The following is a 15,589-nucleotide window of genomic DNA, read 5'->3' as shown; positions in this document are numbered from 1 at the left end:
ACTCCTAATAAATAACACGTCACATTAATAATAGAATTTGGAGACATTAAATTGAAAAAAAAATATATAGTATTCACAAGCACGTCGAATGGCTACAAAAAAATAAAAGTTCAAAATATATACTTGCCTCTTATGTCATAGATTAATTGATCAAAGAATTATACGTGCCAATTTGTCGATAATCTAGACTCTTCGAGATCGAGTGTAAGATTCAAGCATTAAAACTGGAATTTTATGGCATGAAAACTCTAAACAGTCTATAAGGCTAAAAAATTGGAGAAACAAATAATTTGAAGCTTAAGAGAGGGGAAAAGAGGGCCTTCATCAAATTGACTACTTGCCAAATAAAATTGCTACTTCAGCTCTCCCTAATTTAAGATACATTTCTTCTAATCCAGAAAACCCAATGCACGAACATGTAATTACAAAAATGGCTTCTTTTTTCGTTGGCTTTTCGCGGGTCGATAAATGAAACCCGAGAGTAAGAGAAGAGGAGGGAGAGGGGAAGAAAATTTTGTGGGATGGAATGAGAATGGTGATGTATGATAGAACATTATTATGGTGTAGATTAGACTCATGGGAAGTAATGTCAAGTTAGCTCGACTGTTCCAGACTTGGAGGAGCAGCTGATTGAATGTTTGCCTTGTGAGGAAGACTGGCAGTTGGCTTGTTGATGGACTTGTGTTTTTCGTCTCCGTGTTGGACGGGCGCCTTCTCGGGAAAATTATGAGTTTCATCCAACTCCAGCTCTGCCCTCCTCTTAGCCTTTTTCTTGGTTAACGCACCGTCCACCATTCTCGCATCTTCATGGGAACTGCTTGAGCTTCCCTTCAACTTATCGGATTTTAGCCTTTCTAAATTTCCAACACTAATGGAAGCACTTGGTAGCTGGGGCATTGTAGCTGATGAAACAGATACAGGCTTGGTTGCTAGGGCTGGCTGTAAAACGGATTCAGGGGCCAATCGCTCTCGAGCAACTGAACTGACCTCGGTTCTAACAGTCTCGTCTACTCTAGGTGGTAATATCTTTTTCTTCTTGACTTTCTCCTGATCCTACAAAATTGAAGTGAGTGCAAAAAAACAACGTTATATGGAACAGCTAATATTGATCCAGAAACGTGACACTATGATCTTAAGTTCATAGAATATCAACACAATGTGGATGGGCATAATTCGCACGTTTTTGCTTTTTTTTATCGAGATTGGGTCGGTATTCAGCATCAATATAAGATCGTAAAAGAATTCATAGCAGTCCAAGTGAGATGTCTAAGATAAAAAGAACGAAGGGAAGAATCGACCAGCTTTTTAAGCCCCAAACTCTATCTCAATGAAATAGAAGAATTTGTCCACTAATGGTTACATGCCCCTAATAAGAGGCAAGTGTCTCATTTCCGAATCAATTATAGAGAAAGGGAATGAACTGCCATTCTAAGAACTTCCCAAAATTTCCTGATAGCTTAAATGGGGAATGATAGAGAAAGAGAGATTACATTACCTTGTGTTTACCATGCAACGCTCTCCGCCTTTCTTTTGCTCTACATATTGCACGTTTGATCCCATGATTATCCATGAACCCATTTGGCCATAATTCTGCAAGCTGCAAAGATGATAGCCAATCACACAAGTTAAAGGAAGCACGATTTTAAAACTAAGATATTGATAAGAAGAGGAGCGATAACTAAAATTGGAAGATTTGACATTATATTGGGAAGAAAGTTCAAAAAACTTGAGAGATACTACACACAACTGATAAAAAAGACGGGCAATTAATTAATCTGACACAATGTGAGCGTGTAAAGTAGTTCAGTTCAGAAAACTTAATTGCAAAAATATTCTATTAGATAAGAAACCACTCCATTGAACTTAAGTGACAAACTAAGCATCCATGAAAAACAAACTAACTGACTGCTTCTGTGACATGTTTTGAGACCGCTTGTTAAAATCCTCATACCCCCTTCGCATAATGATGGAGGCAGCAATCAGCAATAAATAGCTACATGAGAAATTGAAGAACAAATGAGAGAACAATTACCTCGGCATACAACTTTCTAATTTGTGGACCAGCATCCTCATCCAGTCCCTAGAATCACAAAGAAGAGACGTAAGAAAGTTTAAAGCTTATCAGAAAAGAAATCAGTCGAAGGTCACTCGGAACATGAAGCAGTACATCAACAAACAGATCGTAGAGATCACAAATCTTGTCCTCCAATGCAGGATCCATAGCAAATTTCTTTCTCGGAACTCCTTTTTCTTCAGAAACAAGTTCACGGATATCGTGAAGTGCTCCTGTTTGTTGTTCGATTGCCTGAAAGATGATACTCTATTAACAATGTAAAATGAAAATCGTCTTAAAAGATATATATACTAAAAATTAGCATTACATATGTGAGGGCAGGAATTTGCTAGGAAGCTTACTAATGCCTTGACTGCAGACAAGTTGAAAATTATTACTAAATAGTCAACAAACCCCAAACTTATATAAATTAGCCCGATAGGAATATGATCTACATTAGACTGAAATCAAGGGATTTTTCAATAGCTTGTCTGCAGACTAATTTTGGAAAAAGGTGATCACGTTCTGCAGAATAATTTAAAGAAAGGTAATCATGTTCTGCAGAATAATTTTGAGAAAGAATCACTTGGGGTTTGTTATGCTCAAAGTTAATTTACATCACTTAAAATTAGTATGCAGAAACTCTGATTTTTTAAGGAAAAATAACCTCAATCGTTCTAGAAAACAAACCCTTGCAAAATAAAATAAAGTGACGAAAATAACTTTTCAAAAGCTAGTCTAAACATGTCTCACTAAACTTCTCAAACGATAATTTTAAAACTTAGCTCTCAAACAGCCTTTAAAACTGTCAAACTTAATTCCCAAACAGCCCTTAAAACTGGAAGAATGAACCTTACTTCGAAATCTGATGGGCCTCTCCTTAGATACATATTCTAGAAGAATAATAAGGGATGTATAAAAAAAATGCTGGTGCAATAAATGAGAGATTTTTTTCTGTTTTTCGTAAGACCCGTGCTTCCACTGAGAAAAAATGAAAGGAGCCTGAACCTTACAGCAAAAATGACTCCAATCCAAAAGAACAAGACCAAACTCATAACTACAAAAAGATCTAGCGACTGAAACCCATATGAAAATATTAAACCTCGCCACCTCGCCACCTCCCATACCTCTCCACCCAATCTCTCCACCTCTCTATTTTTCTTTTTCATCCAAATACCCCCACAAAATTGAAAAATGCAAGTTTTTCACAAAACTGTCTTCACCCTAAAAGGAAGATACAAGAGCACCTCCTCCAACATTGATCTACCATCTTTATCCCAAGCCCCCAACGAGATCCAACAGAGACTCAAAAAAAATTAGCAAACTGACAATCCCACGACAAATGATCAAGGTCCTCCCCATGCCTCCGGCAAAGAATGTATCATTACAAGAACACAAAGGAAAAATGTCTTTGGCAGGATCCAAGATATTAATTCTCCTAAATAAAACCTGCCACGTGAAAACTTTGACCTTATTTGGAATTTTAACCTTCCAAAGAGACGAGAAAACAAAGGCAATCAAGGAAGGAGAAGGGATACGCATGACATGAAAGAAAGAATGAAAAGAGAACTGCCAAGAAGGATCGGGAGACTTCAGACATCCCTTTTCCCTAAAAACAGAGAAAATTGTAATTAGCCAACAAGATCAGAGTATACCAAACATTAAAGGCTTCTACTTGCTACCTATGGGTTATATATCATACCTTGGACATCGATTGCACCTCGATCTAGGGATCCAATGTAATAGAGAAAATTGTAATTAGCAAACAAGATCAAGTAAACCAAACATTGAAGGCTTCTTATTAGTCCTCCGTTTGCTTCAAGACCAAGACTTTGATGGATTAATGGGATTAGAGCTTTTATTGTCAGAACTTTGGATGGAAAGAAATCAGAAAATTTAAGACAAGTTGTTGCCTTGGACAGATCCTTACGAATCACCATGCTTAAAGGCTTCCTCTTGGTGCACTCTTTCTAAATCTTTTTCTGATTTTTCTGTACATGATATTAGTTTTAACTGGTATGCCATTATTTTTCTTTTGTAATTATTTTTATTCTTATTGTTCTGTGTTTTTTTTTTTTTTTCCACCCTTTCTGAAGTTTGTATCTTCAGCAATAATAGCCTCTTTTCATTACAACAATGTAAAGTTTTGTATTTTGTTCAAAAAAAATCTACCAAACATTAATGAAAGGTAAGCTGCAAGCTCAGCAAGAGAAAGGCTTGTGTTTTGTATCTAAAAGCATTAGTTTCTTTTCACTATATTTATTTTTTAAAACAAAAAAAGGCTAGTGTTTTAAATGCGATCAAAGATAATTGGTGAGACTATGCATAACTTCATCTTTGGAGAGATCGTGCAAGAATTGGAACGGTCAACCATCAAGACCTCCTATTACAGGGTAGATATTTCAATCAGTGCTCCTGACGCTATAGGAACTATAAGTTATAGAAATTTTTTACCACTATCCCTGCGAAATGTATATATTCTCGTAGGACAATGGTTGCCTAGATTGGAGAGTCAACTGAAGAAAGCTGATAATGAAGTAAAATTGGAGAGGAAGTAATTTTAAGAGGTCACAGAAAGAAATCCAAATAGCAGGTTTACTTGACATCTGTGATGAACAGTTTATTGAAGGGCAGAACCCTAATAAAATTCATTGTGATCAGAGCTAGATTAAGTTGCAGTGGAAAAACTAGCATGGAAGAGATTTTCCATGGATTTTACAATGATTTGTCCATGTGTTCCTACCCCTTACAAGCCTTCCTCGAACCAGATGTTAGTTGGAGATCATGATATTACTTTTTCAAAATAGGGAGATTGAATGCTTGATCAGGGACGCCAGATATGTTGGCAATAGGATGGATCGCACCAAGCACCAGCCCTTACTCCAGTGCAGTATTTTTAGTCGAGAAAAATAAAAGCAACTAGAGGTTTTGATCCATTTCAAGAGTTGTAAACCTTAAAACTATCCCAGAAAATGTTCCAATTCTTGAGGAGGAACTACTAGAGGAGTTATCAAATATGTCTTTAATCAGAGAACACCCATAAAGCTACTTTTTAATACATAAGGACACTCCTGAGTACATGATGGTGTTATCAACTCCTACAAAAGTGCTAGTTAATATTCCAAGCCTTAATGAGCAACTTCATTCTGTCTAAGTAATCTTGTATGTCATCTTGGACTAACTTCATTTATAACTTTCTAGGAGCTTGAGATGGAGAGAATTGAGAGTTTTCCATGATGAAATAAGGAATTTTGAGTCCCCTAAGGATTTTATTTTCCTTTCATATGTCAAGTTGGAGTTTTCTAATTGTTGTTCGTTTAAATCAATATACATATCAACTAAAAAAATCAAGTTTAAAAAATGGAAGCATTTAAAAAAACAATTTTAGACTTCAGATTTGTTGAAGTTGAGGTAACACCAACCATTTTCACAGAGTCATTTTGGCAGAGAGAGAGAGAGAGATTATTCATGCTCCCACAGGATACTCTTATATTTTGACCAATTGGACGGCTTTTTTACACTCTCCCTTGTTGTTTGAGTGAATGGTTTCACCCTTTTTTTTTTACCTTTCTTCTATACCTTTGATGAAAGGTTTGTTTCTTATGACAAAATATATGAGCAACTATGAAATATAAATTGGCTTAAAAGAAAGAGCAAGAAACTAGGGTGAACCAATTACACAGCCTGCCAAACGTGCATCTTTGGAGTAAAGCAACGTGTTATGCATGGCAGACCAAGGAAAAAGTAAAGGGTTCAGAAATATAATACCTTGGACTCCATAGACAAAGGCCGGATTTTAATCATCTCGACAACTTCTTTCTTTATCTGCTGAAACCTACCATCCTTCTCCTGCTTCACTGAGATACCCATATTGATCATGATTTTTAAATTTCTCTGCAATAGGATATTACATGTAGAAATATGAAATAGATCAACAAGCAGCAAAATAATATCGAATCAAATTGAAAATATGATAGGAGCAGTTTCCACAGAATAAAAAAAAGGATAAAACAGATTTCTCTACATCGAGTTTACAAATACAATTAGAATCTAGAATTGTGACAAATATCAACTACAAAGTTGAGATGCTGCTGCACAAAGTCTATAACCCTCTTCGTCACCATCAGAAAATACAAGCATAGTTTCAAACACAATAACACAGTTCAAATTTGCAAACGCAACCCACTTATTAATTTATGGGGAAAAAACAAAATAAATTAAGCTTAACAAATAATTAATCTGGGAAGCAAAGATCTTGAAGTTAAATTGAATAGATTCCATGTACCTGTGTGATATTATAAAAACAAAAGGACCCTAGTGTCCAATTCAACGTTGAATATGTATGTTATAAAAATAAAAATTTAATAAATAAAAAAGGAGAACCACCTAAACAGCCTCATGGATGATGAGTCCCTAAGAGGAGCCAAGAAAAGAGAACGAAATTATAAGCACCATATCCTTATATTCTATAATGGAAAGCAATACCTTTAGAGTTCGCAGTTGTATCAAGTGACCAAGAATACTCATAAGTCGGTTAATCAACCCCTTTGACAATTTCCCATGGTTTGCCTGTTAAATAACTAACAAAGTTAGAATCCTTTCAGTATTCAACATAAAATAAAAAGAAACTTTTGTATGATTGATCATAGGCACTTCATTCAAACATGCGTATGCCTGTTTGTTGCTAAGAAAAAGTATGCACGATGGGAATCGGGAAAAAATGGCCAACAAGTTGGAAAAACAAAGAATATTGCAACAAAAATTATGGAAGAAGCTAACAAGTAATAAAAATTAAACCAAACTATATTTCATGTTTCCTATTGTACTCTCCTACTGATATTAAAAATTCTAACAAGCCAATGCATATTGTTTCCACTTTGTGTCGGAAAGGGAGACCAAAGTCAACCTGAAGCAAAACTATTTACATCCCTAGCAGCAATCCCATGCACCCCATAAGTCTCAATGACATGTACATCAACAGCTAAAAACAAATTAACAACAACAGCAACATACCGCTAATCTAGCAACTTTAGCAAGCTTGAGTTTGATTTCTCTTGGCAATCTCCTTTTGATAGCCTGAGATGCATTGTCTGCCTCTGGATTCTCCGTAAGTGGTGGCCTAGCTGCAAGATTTTTACATAAAAAGAATAATTAGATAAATCTCAAAGAAGTCCCATAAGTGAATTAAAAACTAGACACAGCAAATGAAAAGTAAGCTTACATTCTGCAACCATCTTCTCTAACTCTCTTATAGCCTTTTCTAGCAGGGAGCTTTTTGGTCTAACACTAGAACCGTCCTTTTTGTGCACATATGGTGTTTTCTGCAAGGTGACGCCACAAATTTGAAGCTAGGGTCGAGACGATACACAAATAAAATGTGCAAAGTTGCAATAATACCAAGAAATGATAAATAAACAGAAGTACGAGTTTTTAATAGAAAGCCTAATTACATTAATAAGAGAGACATTGCAAGGGAAAGATGACAACATATCCTCCGATGAAGAAGAACAAAACTACAAAAGGAGAGGCCAATGATAAAATTTTAAAAAATTCAAAAGTTTGTACATTTTTTCCCAAACGAAACAAGCCACACCACACTAGACAAACAGGGAAACAAACAGCAGAAGATTCATTCTATAGCCTCATAATAGCGAAAATAAGAGGATGTCAGATCAAGAATCTCCAAAGCAACTATACTCAAATGCAGAGATTGAACTAATCAAAATATATTTTTACAAGGCATGAAACATGATAGAAAGTTGCTAGCTGCTACTCGACGCTCATGTCATCTAGAGCATTGTGTAAGAAAGCGATAAAAACTGTGCACACTTAAGCCAGGTTGATTGACAAGCTTCGTTAAGTGTGTAATTATTGCTTAATGTAACATTTTAATAAACTATTTGTTCACTTATGTTCGACCTCTCACTTGAGGTATGCCCTCTTACTCTGGTAGACGTGGAGGAAAATAGAAATAAGACTAAACTAAAGAGGAAAATGTGAACACCTATAGGCCTAATGATGGGAGAAAATGATGATAAGACATAATAAGTGACAGTTTTAAGTTTTAGGCCTTCGCATGTTGCAATGTGATCATATAGTTGGATTTTAAAATTTTGTACTCATTGTACTTAAACTTCAACTTTAACAGTTTTTTCTTTTTTCATAAGAAACCAAACTGGCACAGAGAAAAAATGAAACAAATATAAAAATGAAACAAATATAAAAAAGCAAACAAAAAAAAAAAAAAAAAGCAAGTCCACCAACAAAAACCCAAAGCTAATTACATGAATGGAACTCAATACAAAAGAATGATGCCAGTGTGATAACCATAAAATGCGCAGTCAACAAACAGTCACAAAGGCAAGTTAAATCTAACCACCTCCCAAAGTTGCTACCTGATTCTCTCAACCCATCTAAAGATTCTACTGATCCTTTCAAGTCAAATGTCCCACAAAATGGCAAAGAAGCAAATCTGCCACAAGATTCTTCCCTTATCGTGAAAAGGAGGGTTTAGAAGAACTTCCTCAAATATAGAACAACACCCTCTTTTATGACCCCAAACAATCCTGAAGGTGAAAAACTGACTCCAAAACTGAGCAAACAAAAGGGCACACCATAAAAGATGGTCAAGGTCCTCCTACTTTCTGAAAATAACACGCAATTGCAGCCACAAACAAAAGAATTAAAACCTCTTAAGACGATCCATAGTGTTCATTCTCACATGCAAAACTTGTCAGGCAAGAATTTTACTTTCTTAAGAATTTTAACCTTGCAAAAAAAAAGTAGAACACATAGGCTCCCTGAGGAAGAAGGGGCAAACAGGATATGAGAAAGAGCTGCAAGAGATCTGAAAGCTTCGAAACCCAAAGCTTGGAATCCTTTCTCCCATAATGAGTCACCTAGTAAAAAATAATAGAAAGGACATTGACAGCCTGAACTGCCTCTTGATCAGTGGGGGATGACAAACCCAAAGAAAGCGAGGAAGGGTTATCAAAAGAGGTCAAAACAGGGGCTACCAATGCATCCCCTAATCAGACAAATGATAAGAGCTTCATCTTTAACCATATATCTTCGTTCTTTTTAAACTGATTCTTAACTATCTTTATTGCATACTTCATTCTAATTTTATAATATTATGTGCATGTTTAGAACTCAAGGAATCATATATACAACCTATAGAGCAGATATCGAAGTAAATTTGTATTACGTATATACTTAGTGTATTGAACATTTTAGCTCTATGAAGCTCTCACTTCTTTTGTGCCCACAAAATATTATTGTGCTTCCATGCGTTTCACACTTTAAAATCACAGCCTGACAGAAGCCTAACAACGACATGTCACTACGCCAAACATTAATCTCCCGTGTTTCTTTCAAGAAACAAAAAAAAAATGTACCGCTAGGTAATCAAGTGAGAATTATGATACTTCCAATTTTCCAAGTTAAAAACTAAATTCTTAAGTTTAGTATATTTTATAAGAAAAACCAAAACTTCAATGATGCTATAAAATCTGAAAATTATTTTGGAGAACAGTAAGAAATAATTTTGACAATTAACCAAAGATAAAGGTCATATCAAAACAATAGAGACTGAGGACTGTTATGAAAACTCAGTGAAAGTTCAGAATTTGCATTGGTTTAATTCAGTTAAAAACATGCCAAAAACAATTAATACACGATGCAAAACTCATGCCAAAAGGCACCTTGCTAGCTAGCTCATTTCCAGGAAATCAAACAGATAATAACATATATCTTGAGTTTCACCAATTGATACAATCACCGGTCACCAGCTCATCCAAAAAAAAACCAACTAGCCTCCCCCTTGGGTTTTTCCTTTTCCTTCCCGTATATAACATGGCATGCTTAAATTTGTATAGAAATGAGTATAGAACAAACCAACCCTTAATTGGAAAAGTAAAAGAAACTTCCCATCCATTAAATCACAAATCATATTCTTATTAATAGAGGAAAGGAAACAGAGTAAAGAAGTTGAACCTTCTCAATAAAAATTATACATTTAACTAAGAAGACCAGTTTCATGAATCACAAACACCCACCCCAACTCCAGGGGGAGTCAAAAGGAATTCAATTGATGAACAGTTCAAAAAGAAAGTTTGTCAAAGACTAGTAAAGAAAATGATTCATTCTCATAAACAACGGTAGAATCAGTACTTTATGGTGAATGATCATCATTTTAATTACTTTAGAAAACTTACTGCTGTTTGTGTGGAATACTTTCCCTCTGGCAAATTGATGTCTGGCAATTCACGAATGCTTTGTTTCTCTTTCAATTGAACTGACAAATCTATCTCATCCGTGCTATTCAACGGTTTCCCAGGTTGGGGTTTGGATGGTGCAAGAGCACTTTTTTCAAGCACATTCTGTTGTAAGGAATCAGAAGGCCCACATGACTCTTTCAATTTGCTAACAACGTTCTTGGATGGTAAAACACCAGGCCTTGGTGGATCAATGTCCTTTGCTTCTGCTACAGATGTAGAGGTATCACCATTGTAAATTTTTGAAGATGGAGAAGGGTCCAATATCATTTTTGGATCACCAGATTTTTTTTTGCCACTATGTCCGGGCATATTCAATTGATTCTGCAATTTTTCATCATCATGATGTTCATGGGTGACCACCATGTTTTGAGACAGATTGGAAAAACTCTTTGCAACCATCAGTGCACTCTTTCCCGCAGTTGTCTTTCCCACTTTTGTGTGCTTATTTGATGAGCGAGCATCATGGTTATCAGGATGTCCTTTCTCTATATCCTTTCTGCGCCTTTTCTTCAATTGTTGATTAGGTTGTCCAGCTGGTTCACTTCTTCGCAAAGAAAAGAAGTAAAATAAGCATAGAAAATTCCAAAAGGCGAACTAAAAAAATGATATCCCAAAATTCAATATTCCAACATTCAAGTATAAAATAAAATTATTCTTGTACGCAAGAGGTTGAAACTACACACCCACAATGAGATCGATAGAGAAGAAGACAAAGAACACTAAAGAGAAGCATTAATCTTGGCCAGATCAAAACGCAATGTCCAAGCTAAGCACTTCTCTCAAAAAAATCGCTAATTATGTTCCAACCATAATTCAGAAGAGCATTAACCCAAATGAGGTGAGCTTTCGATCATAAAAGTGGACCAACTAAAAACTGAATCAAATTGGCAGACGAATTGACACCGAAAACCCATTTGATATAGGAAAAGCAGAATAGAATTCCCAATACCTCTCTAAACTAATTTCAATATATACAAGTCAGCAGCCACTTATCTTCCAAAAGACGTTCCCCTGGTCCCACAAACAGAAATTCCCCCTTCTAACAAACTATAAGCTTATCAACATATAGGTAGGTAAGATATATTTTTTCGTGGGCACAACCATAGCAGCTACTTCAGTTGATCAATTTGCTTGACTGACCAACTGGGCTACTTGAACATGGATCTTCTATTAGGAGAAAATAAACCTAGAGGATGGTTACATCAAAACTCCCACCTTTGGCATCGTTACATCTGTCTAATGAGTCAATTTTCCTCAAGGCATAAGCCAGAAGATGCCATAACCTAGTCATACTTCTCCTGAATAGCTTTCAAACAGCAACAATTTTTTTGCAATAGACTCGACAAAAAATGTGAAGGGAATTCTTCTTGGCACTTTTTTCTCCAGTAGACCCTAACTTTTTCAAGTTACTAACCCAAGTGAACTTTGTCAACAAGGAACGCAAATTGGTTTGTTTAGTTAGGCTTGAAAGTAGCCAATTTACAATAAAAATCCACTTCTAAAAATTCAAATATCTAATCATGTAGAATCAAGTTCAAAAGAAACATAGATCCGTGTTCAAGTTGGCATAAGTAATTCGGCCAATTAAGCACACCTTGACTATTCTCAGCGAACAACATTCTATCCTTATTACTTGTAGGTAGAGACCTTTCTATCCATTTAAACCTTGAGACCAGATGCTAATCTCACTGCTAAAACTTTTTTCAAATTCCACAATGATTTCCATATCATAGGAATATGGAGAGGGAGCAATCATCCATTCAAAGCGTACCCATTACTGGTTTCCAAGATAGATATATGAAAATTTTAGCAGGTTACTTCAAACACATAGATGATACACTATAATTCCAATCTTCTCATTGCCTTACAAAAGATTGAAGCAATACAGTGGTCAGAGTCCTATTTCACCATTTCGCCAAAAATCTTAGCCAATGATTTTTAAATAGTGGTAAAATTGGTCCACAACCTCAAAACTAGCCCCTCTCCCCTTCCTACTCTTTCTTTTATGAGATGTTGGGCACAAAGCAAGTGGAAATTTAACTTCCACAAGTAGCTCAAGACCATCCAGGAGTTGTTGCTCTGCCGAAAGAACTACATTTAGAACCTTAAAACGTTGTATTTTAATTCATGGAATGAAATGTATGTGCCCTGCCAACATTTCTTCCCAGGCAACCACTGAGAACCAGAGCCTCAGTCTGCCACCAAATCCACAAGTTCAACAAGATTGACTGGATCAACACATACCAAGTCCACAAGTTACATTCTTCCAAAATAAAAGCATGGTAAGAATCGTAACCTTCTGAAGCTACATAATTTGATTTCACAAACAGAAGAAAACAGTCGTGCTATCTATCATCAACCACTTAAGCAGAAAAAAAAAAAAAAAAAATCCAACAAAATAGTTGACTTAACAAGTTAAAAAAAAATTATTACTAACAAATCATAAAACTGGAATATAGAGAAAGGGTCTACAAAGTCAGAAACTCACATGCGCTCCAACTTCCCCCTATTAACAAAAAATCCATCATGTTTTATTGCCGAATTATCAACTTCAAAATATTCATCCTGCAGAAAAAGTAGTCAACAATAATCACCACATATAAAAGATTATCATCACACACTCAAGGGGAAAAAATGTAATTTACATTGCAGACAGGACAAACAAAACCATACGAGCAACAGAAAGAAACCAACCAACTCGGTATCATCAATGAATGAGTCCTCTGTATCATACTGATCATCATCCGGAATTAAATCTTCCTCGTCGCTACTATCCTTACCCTATGAAATTTTAATTCTCAAGTTAGTAACCATGAGATCGAACAATCTAATGGTTCTTTGATTATTGGATGCAAAAGATGTATAACAAAATATTAATTGAGAAAAAAAAAAACACTAATACTGTTAATAAGGAAAAGTACCATATATAGGCGTTCAATCTTCTCAATAACAGCATTAAAACGATTTGGTGCTGTTGCATCTTTCACTTCATCTTCAATTGATTGTCCCTAATGAAAAATAAAAGGCAAGCACTTCATGATTTATAGATCATTTTGTCTTCAGCTACTTTAAAGACCAGCCCCTAAATCCTAAATAGTAAATAAATAGATGGACATCTAAAACGAATGAATATGAACATAAACAAAACAAACAGACATAATATAAAAATAAAAAAATACGTGATGGAATTACACAAGTAACAAACATATCAAGATAAAGACATGCCAACGAACAATTTTCTTTTATGAAAAAAATAAAGAAGGAAAAAAAGAAATACATATCGAACATATACATGGCTATCAGCCCTTTTCTAATGGAAAATACATTAACAAACTGAAAACAGATGACACATACAACGCCTATTAGAACATTTAAACAAATACATTGTGTTCTACAAGTGTATATTTTAACACGTGTCAATGATTTTCATGCTCCAGAATTTTCCTTTCAGTTATGACAATTGTGCTTAAAACACATTGTGAATGGAAAAACAGTTGAGTTATACCATACCTATAAGAACTTTAATAAATCAATTACATGTCTGAAACAATGCAACATCTTGTAAGAAAAGTTTATAAAGTCTAAAATGAATTAATTATATCTATCAGTGTTTTAATATCAAATGAGAAAGTAAATTTTCATATCAAACTGCGCAAGCAATGCTGCATATAGGAAGAAACACGTTTATCAATAAAAAATCATTACTTTAGTCCTTTGCCCATTAGTTTTTGTTATATTCATCCAAATTAAAGAATGAAACAAAATACAAAAACAATTATTGCATCTTCTCACTTGGAGTTTATCAGTCCCCCTCTGCTCACCAAGAAGATTCATTTTCCTACAACATTTGTTTTCAATCAAAAAGTATGTACATACATAAATACACATAAATTAGCCCTCTAGTTTGGACGTGCAACAGATGTTCACGAAGGGCATCTAACAGAACGCTATACGAGTCCTATCCATGCTTCAAAATAGGATGCTGACCATGTCAGACACACATGCTCGCCTATGGCTTGCTTGTACAATGGATGCATGCAATTCAGAAAAAAGCTGATCATGCAATTTTTTTAAAGAATCAGTTGTAGCAGGTAAGCCATGAGGATATCGAATCTGCAGCACTTTGACCGATAACAGACAGCAAAAATTTTCTCGCATTACCTTGATAAAACCAAGGTTGATATAATTCCTAACAATAGCCTGTAGAACTGAAATCCATAAATATGAATTTGTGATTCAAGTGAATGGACACGCCAATGATCAGTAGGGTAGCCCTGAAGGCGAGGAAAAAGACAATCATATGAGCAACCCTTGTTAACCTTTTGTCGTGAGTTTTCCCAAGGCTCTTTGCATCAGTCTCAGACCATTAAATTTTTTGGTCACTGCGTCACAAGACATGGAAGTATGTAGAGCAAACCCGAGTTCTACATCTTTTTACCATCTCATACGAAAAATAGACCTATTGAAGTTCTAACGCACTGCCCATAAGAGTATTAAAGAAGTATTCTGAACCACCTCAAGAACCTTGCTTGAAGGATCATTTCCCAGGTTGTTTAGTCACTTAAACTTACTTCCATGCTTTTTCCCAAATAAAATTGCAAGCAATGAACTCTTCAACTAAAGTGCCATAAAATCGAAGCAATGCCAAAACTAAAAAAAGGCTCTGGTAATTCAAATTAGACTTCAGCAATAAACAAAAAGCATTATGCATCTAATACATTAACAGTGAAAACAAAGTCCTCACCGGATCAATGCGACACTCGACGGCAGGGATGGGGTTGGCTGGAGGTACAGGCAGAGTGTTCACTCCATTAATCCTGTTGGAATCCTTGACAAGCTTCTTCCACGAAACTATGGTGGTCTCTCCCGGTCGGAGCTCCACAGTGAACATTTGCCGGTCCCCCGATTTCAGAAAGGAAGAAGAAGCTCTGGACAAATCACCAGAACCACCATTCCCAGTGCGAGCTCCACCGCCGGCGCCGCCACTAAATTTTTCCTCCTCCATGGAATTACAATGACCGGTTCGACGAATTTAGGGTTGCTCAATCAGAAATTAAAGAATCGAACCGCTGAAAGCACAAATGGAGGGACATAACCCTCTGTAGAGGAAACCCAAATCGAATGAGAGAGAAATTGAGAGGCGGTAGAGAATTTAGAAGGTTGAGTTTGTTAACTGCACATCGAACTGAGGCTTATAAATGGTCTCATTGTTCGTTCCAGAGAAGCTTTGAGACTCTAGGAGGAGGGAACGAAAGAG

The 15,589-nt window shown here is 35.7% G+C and overlaps 1 protein-coding gene across 2 annotated transcripts; it reads right to left on the bottom strand.

Moving 5' to 3' along the window:
- Positions 1 to 289: 289 nt before the first annotated feature.
- Positions 290 to 15,589, bottom strand: LOC111487545 (ubinuclein-1-like). Of its 2 annotated transcripts, none has more exons than XM_023134993.1 (13): positions 15,077 to 15,589; positions 13,254 to 13,340; positions 13,027 to 13,113; positions 12,821 to 12,897; positions 10,270 to 10,876; positions 7,275 to 7,374; positions 7,067 to 7,176; positions 6,539 to 6,622; positions 5,822 to 5,947; positions 2,168 to 2,305; positions 2,033 to 2,080; positions 1,496 to 1,597; positions 290 to 1,053 (listed from the first exon to the last, which is right to left on the bottom strand). In XM_023134993.1, exons 1-13 carry the CDS (start codon positions 15,335 to 15,337, stop codon positions 595 to 597), a joined length of 2,286 nt encoding a protein of 761 aa, XP_022990761.1. In that variant the 5' UTR covers positions 15,338 to 15,589; the 3' UTR covers positions 290 to 594. The 2 variants fall into 2 exon arrangements, with proteins under 2 accessions (XP_022990761.1, XP_022990762.1); XM_023134994.1 differs by having other exon boundaries at positions 10,270 to 10,873; positions 15,077 to 15,588.

The sequence above is a fragment of the Cucurbita maxima genome, unplaced genomic scaffold (genome assembly GCF_002738345.1).
Source record: "Cucurbita maxima cultivar Rimu unplaced genomic scaffold, Cmax_1.0 Cma_Scf00012, whole genome shotgun sequence".
NCBI classification, from domain to species: Eukaryota; Viridiplantae; Streptophyta; class Magnoliopsida; order Cucurbitales; family Cucurbitaceae; genus Cucurbita; species Cucurbita maxima.
This window is presented reverse-complemented; position numbering and strand designations above follow the sequence as displayed.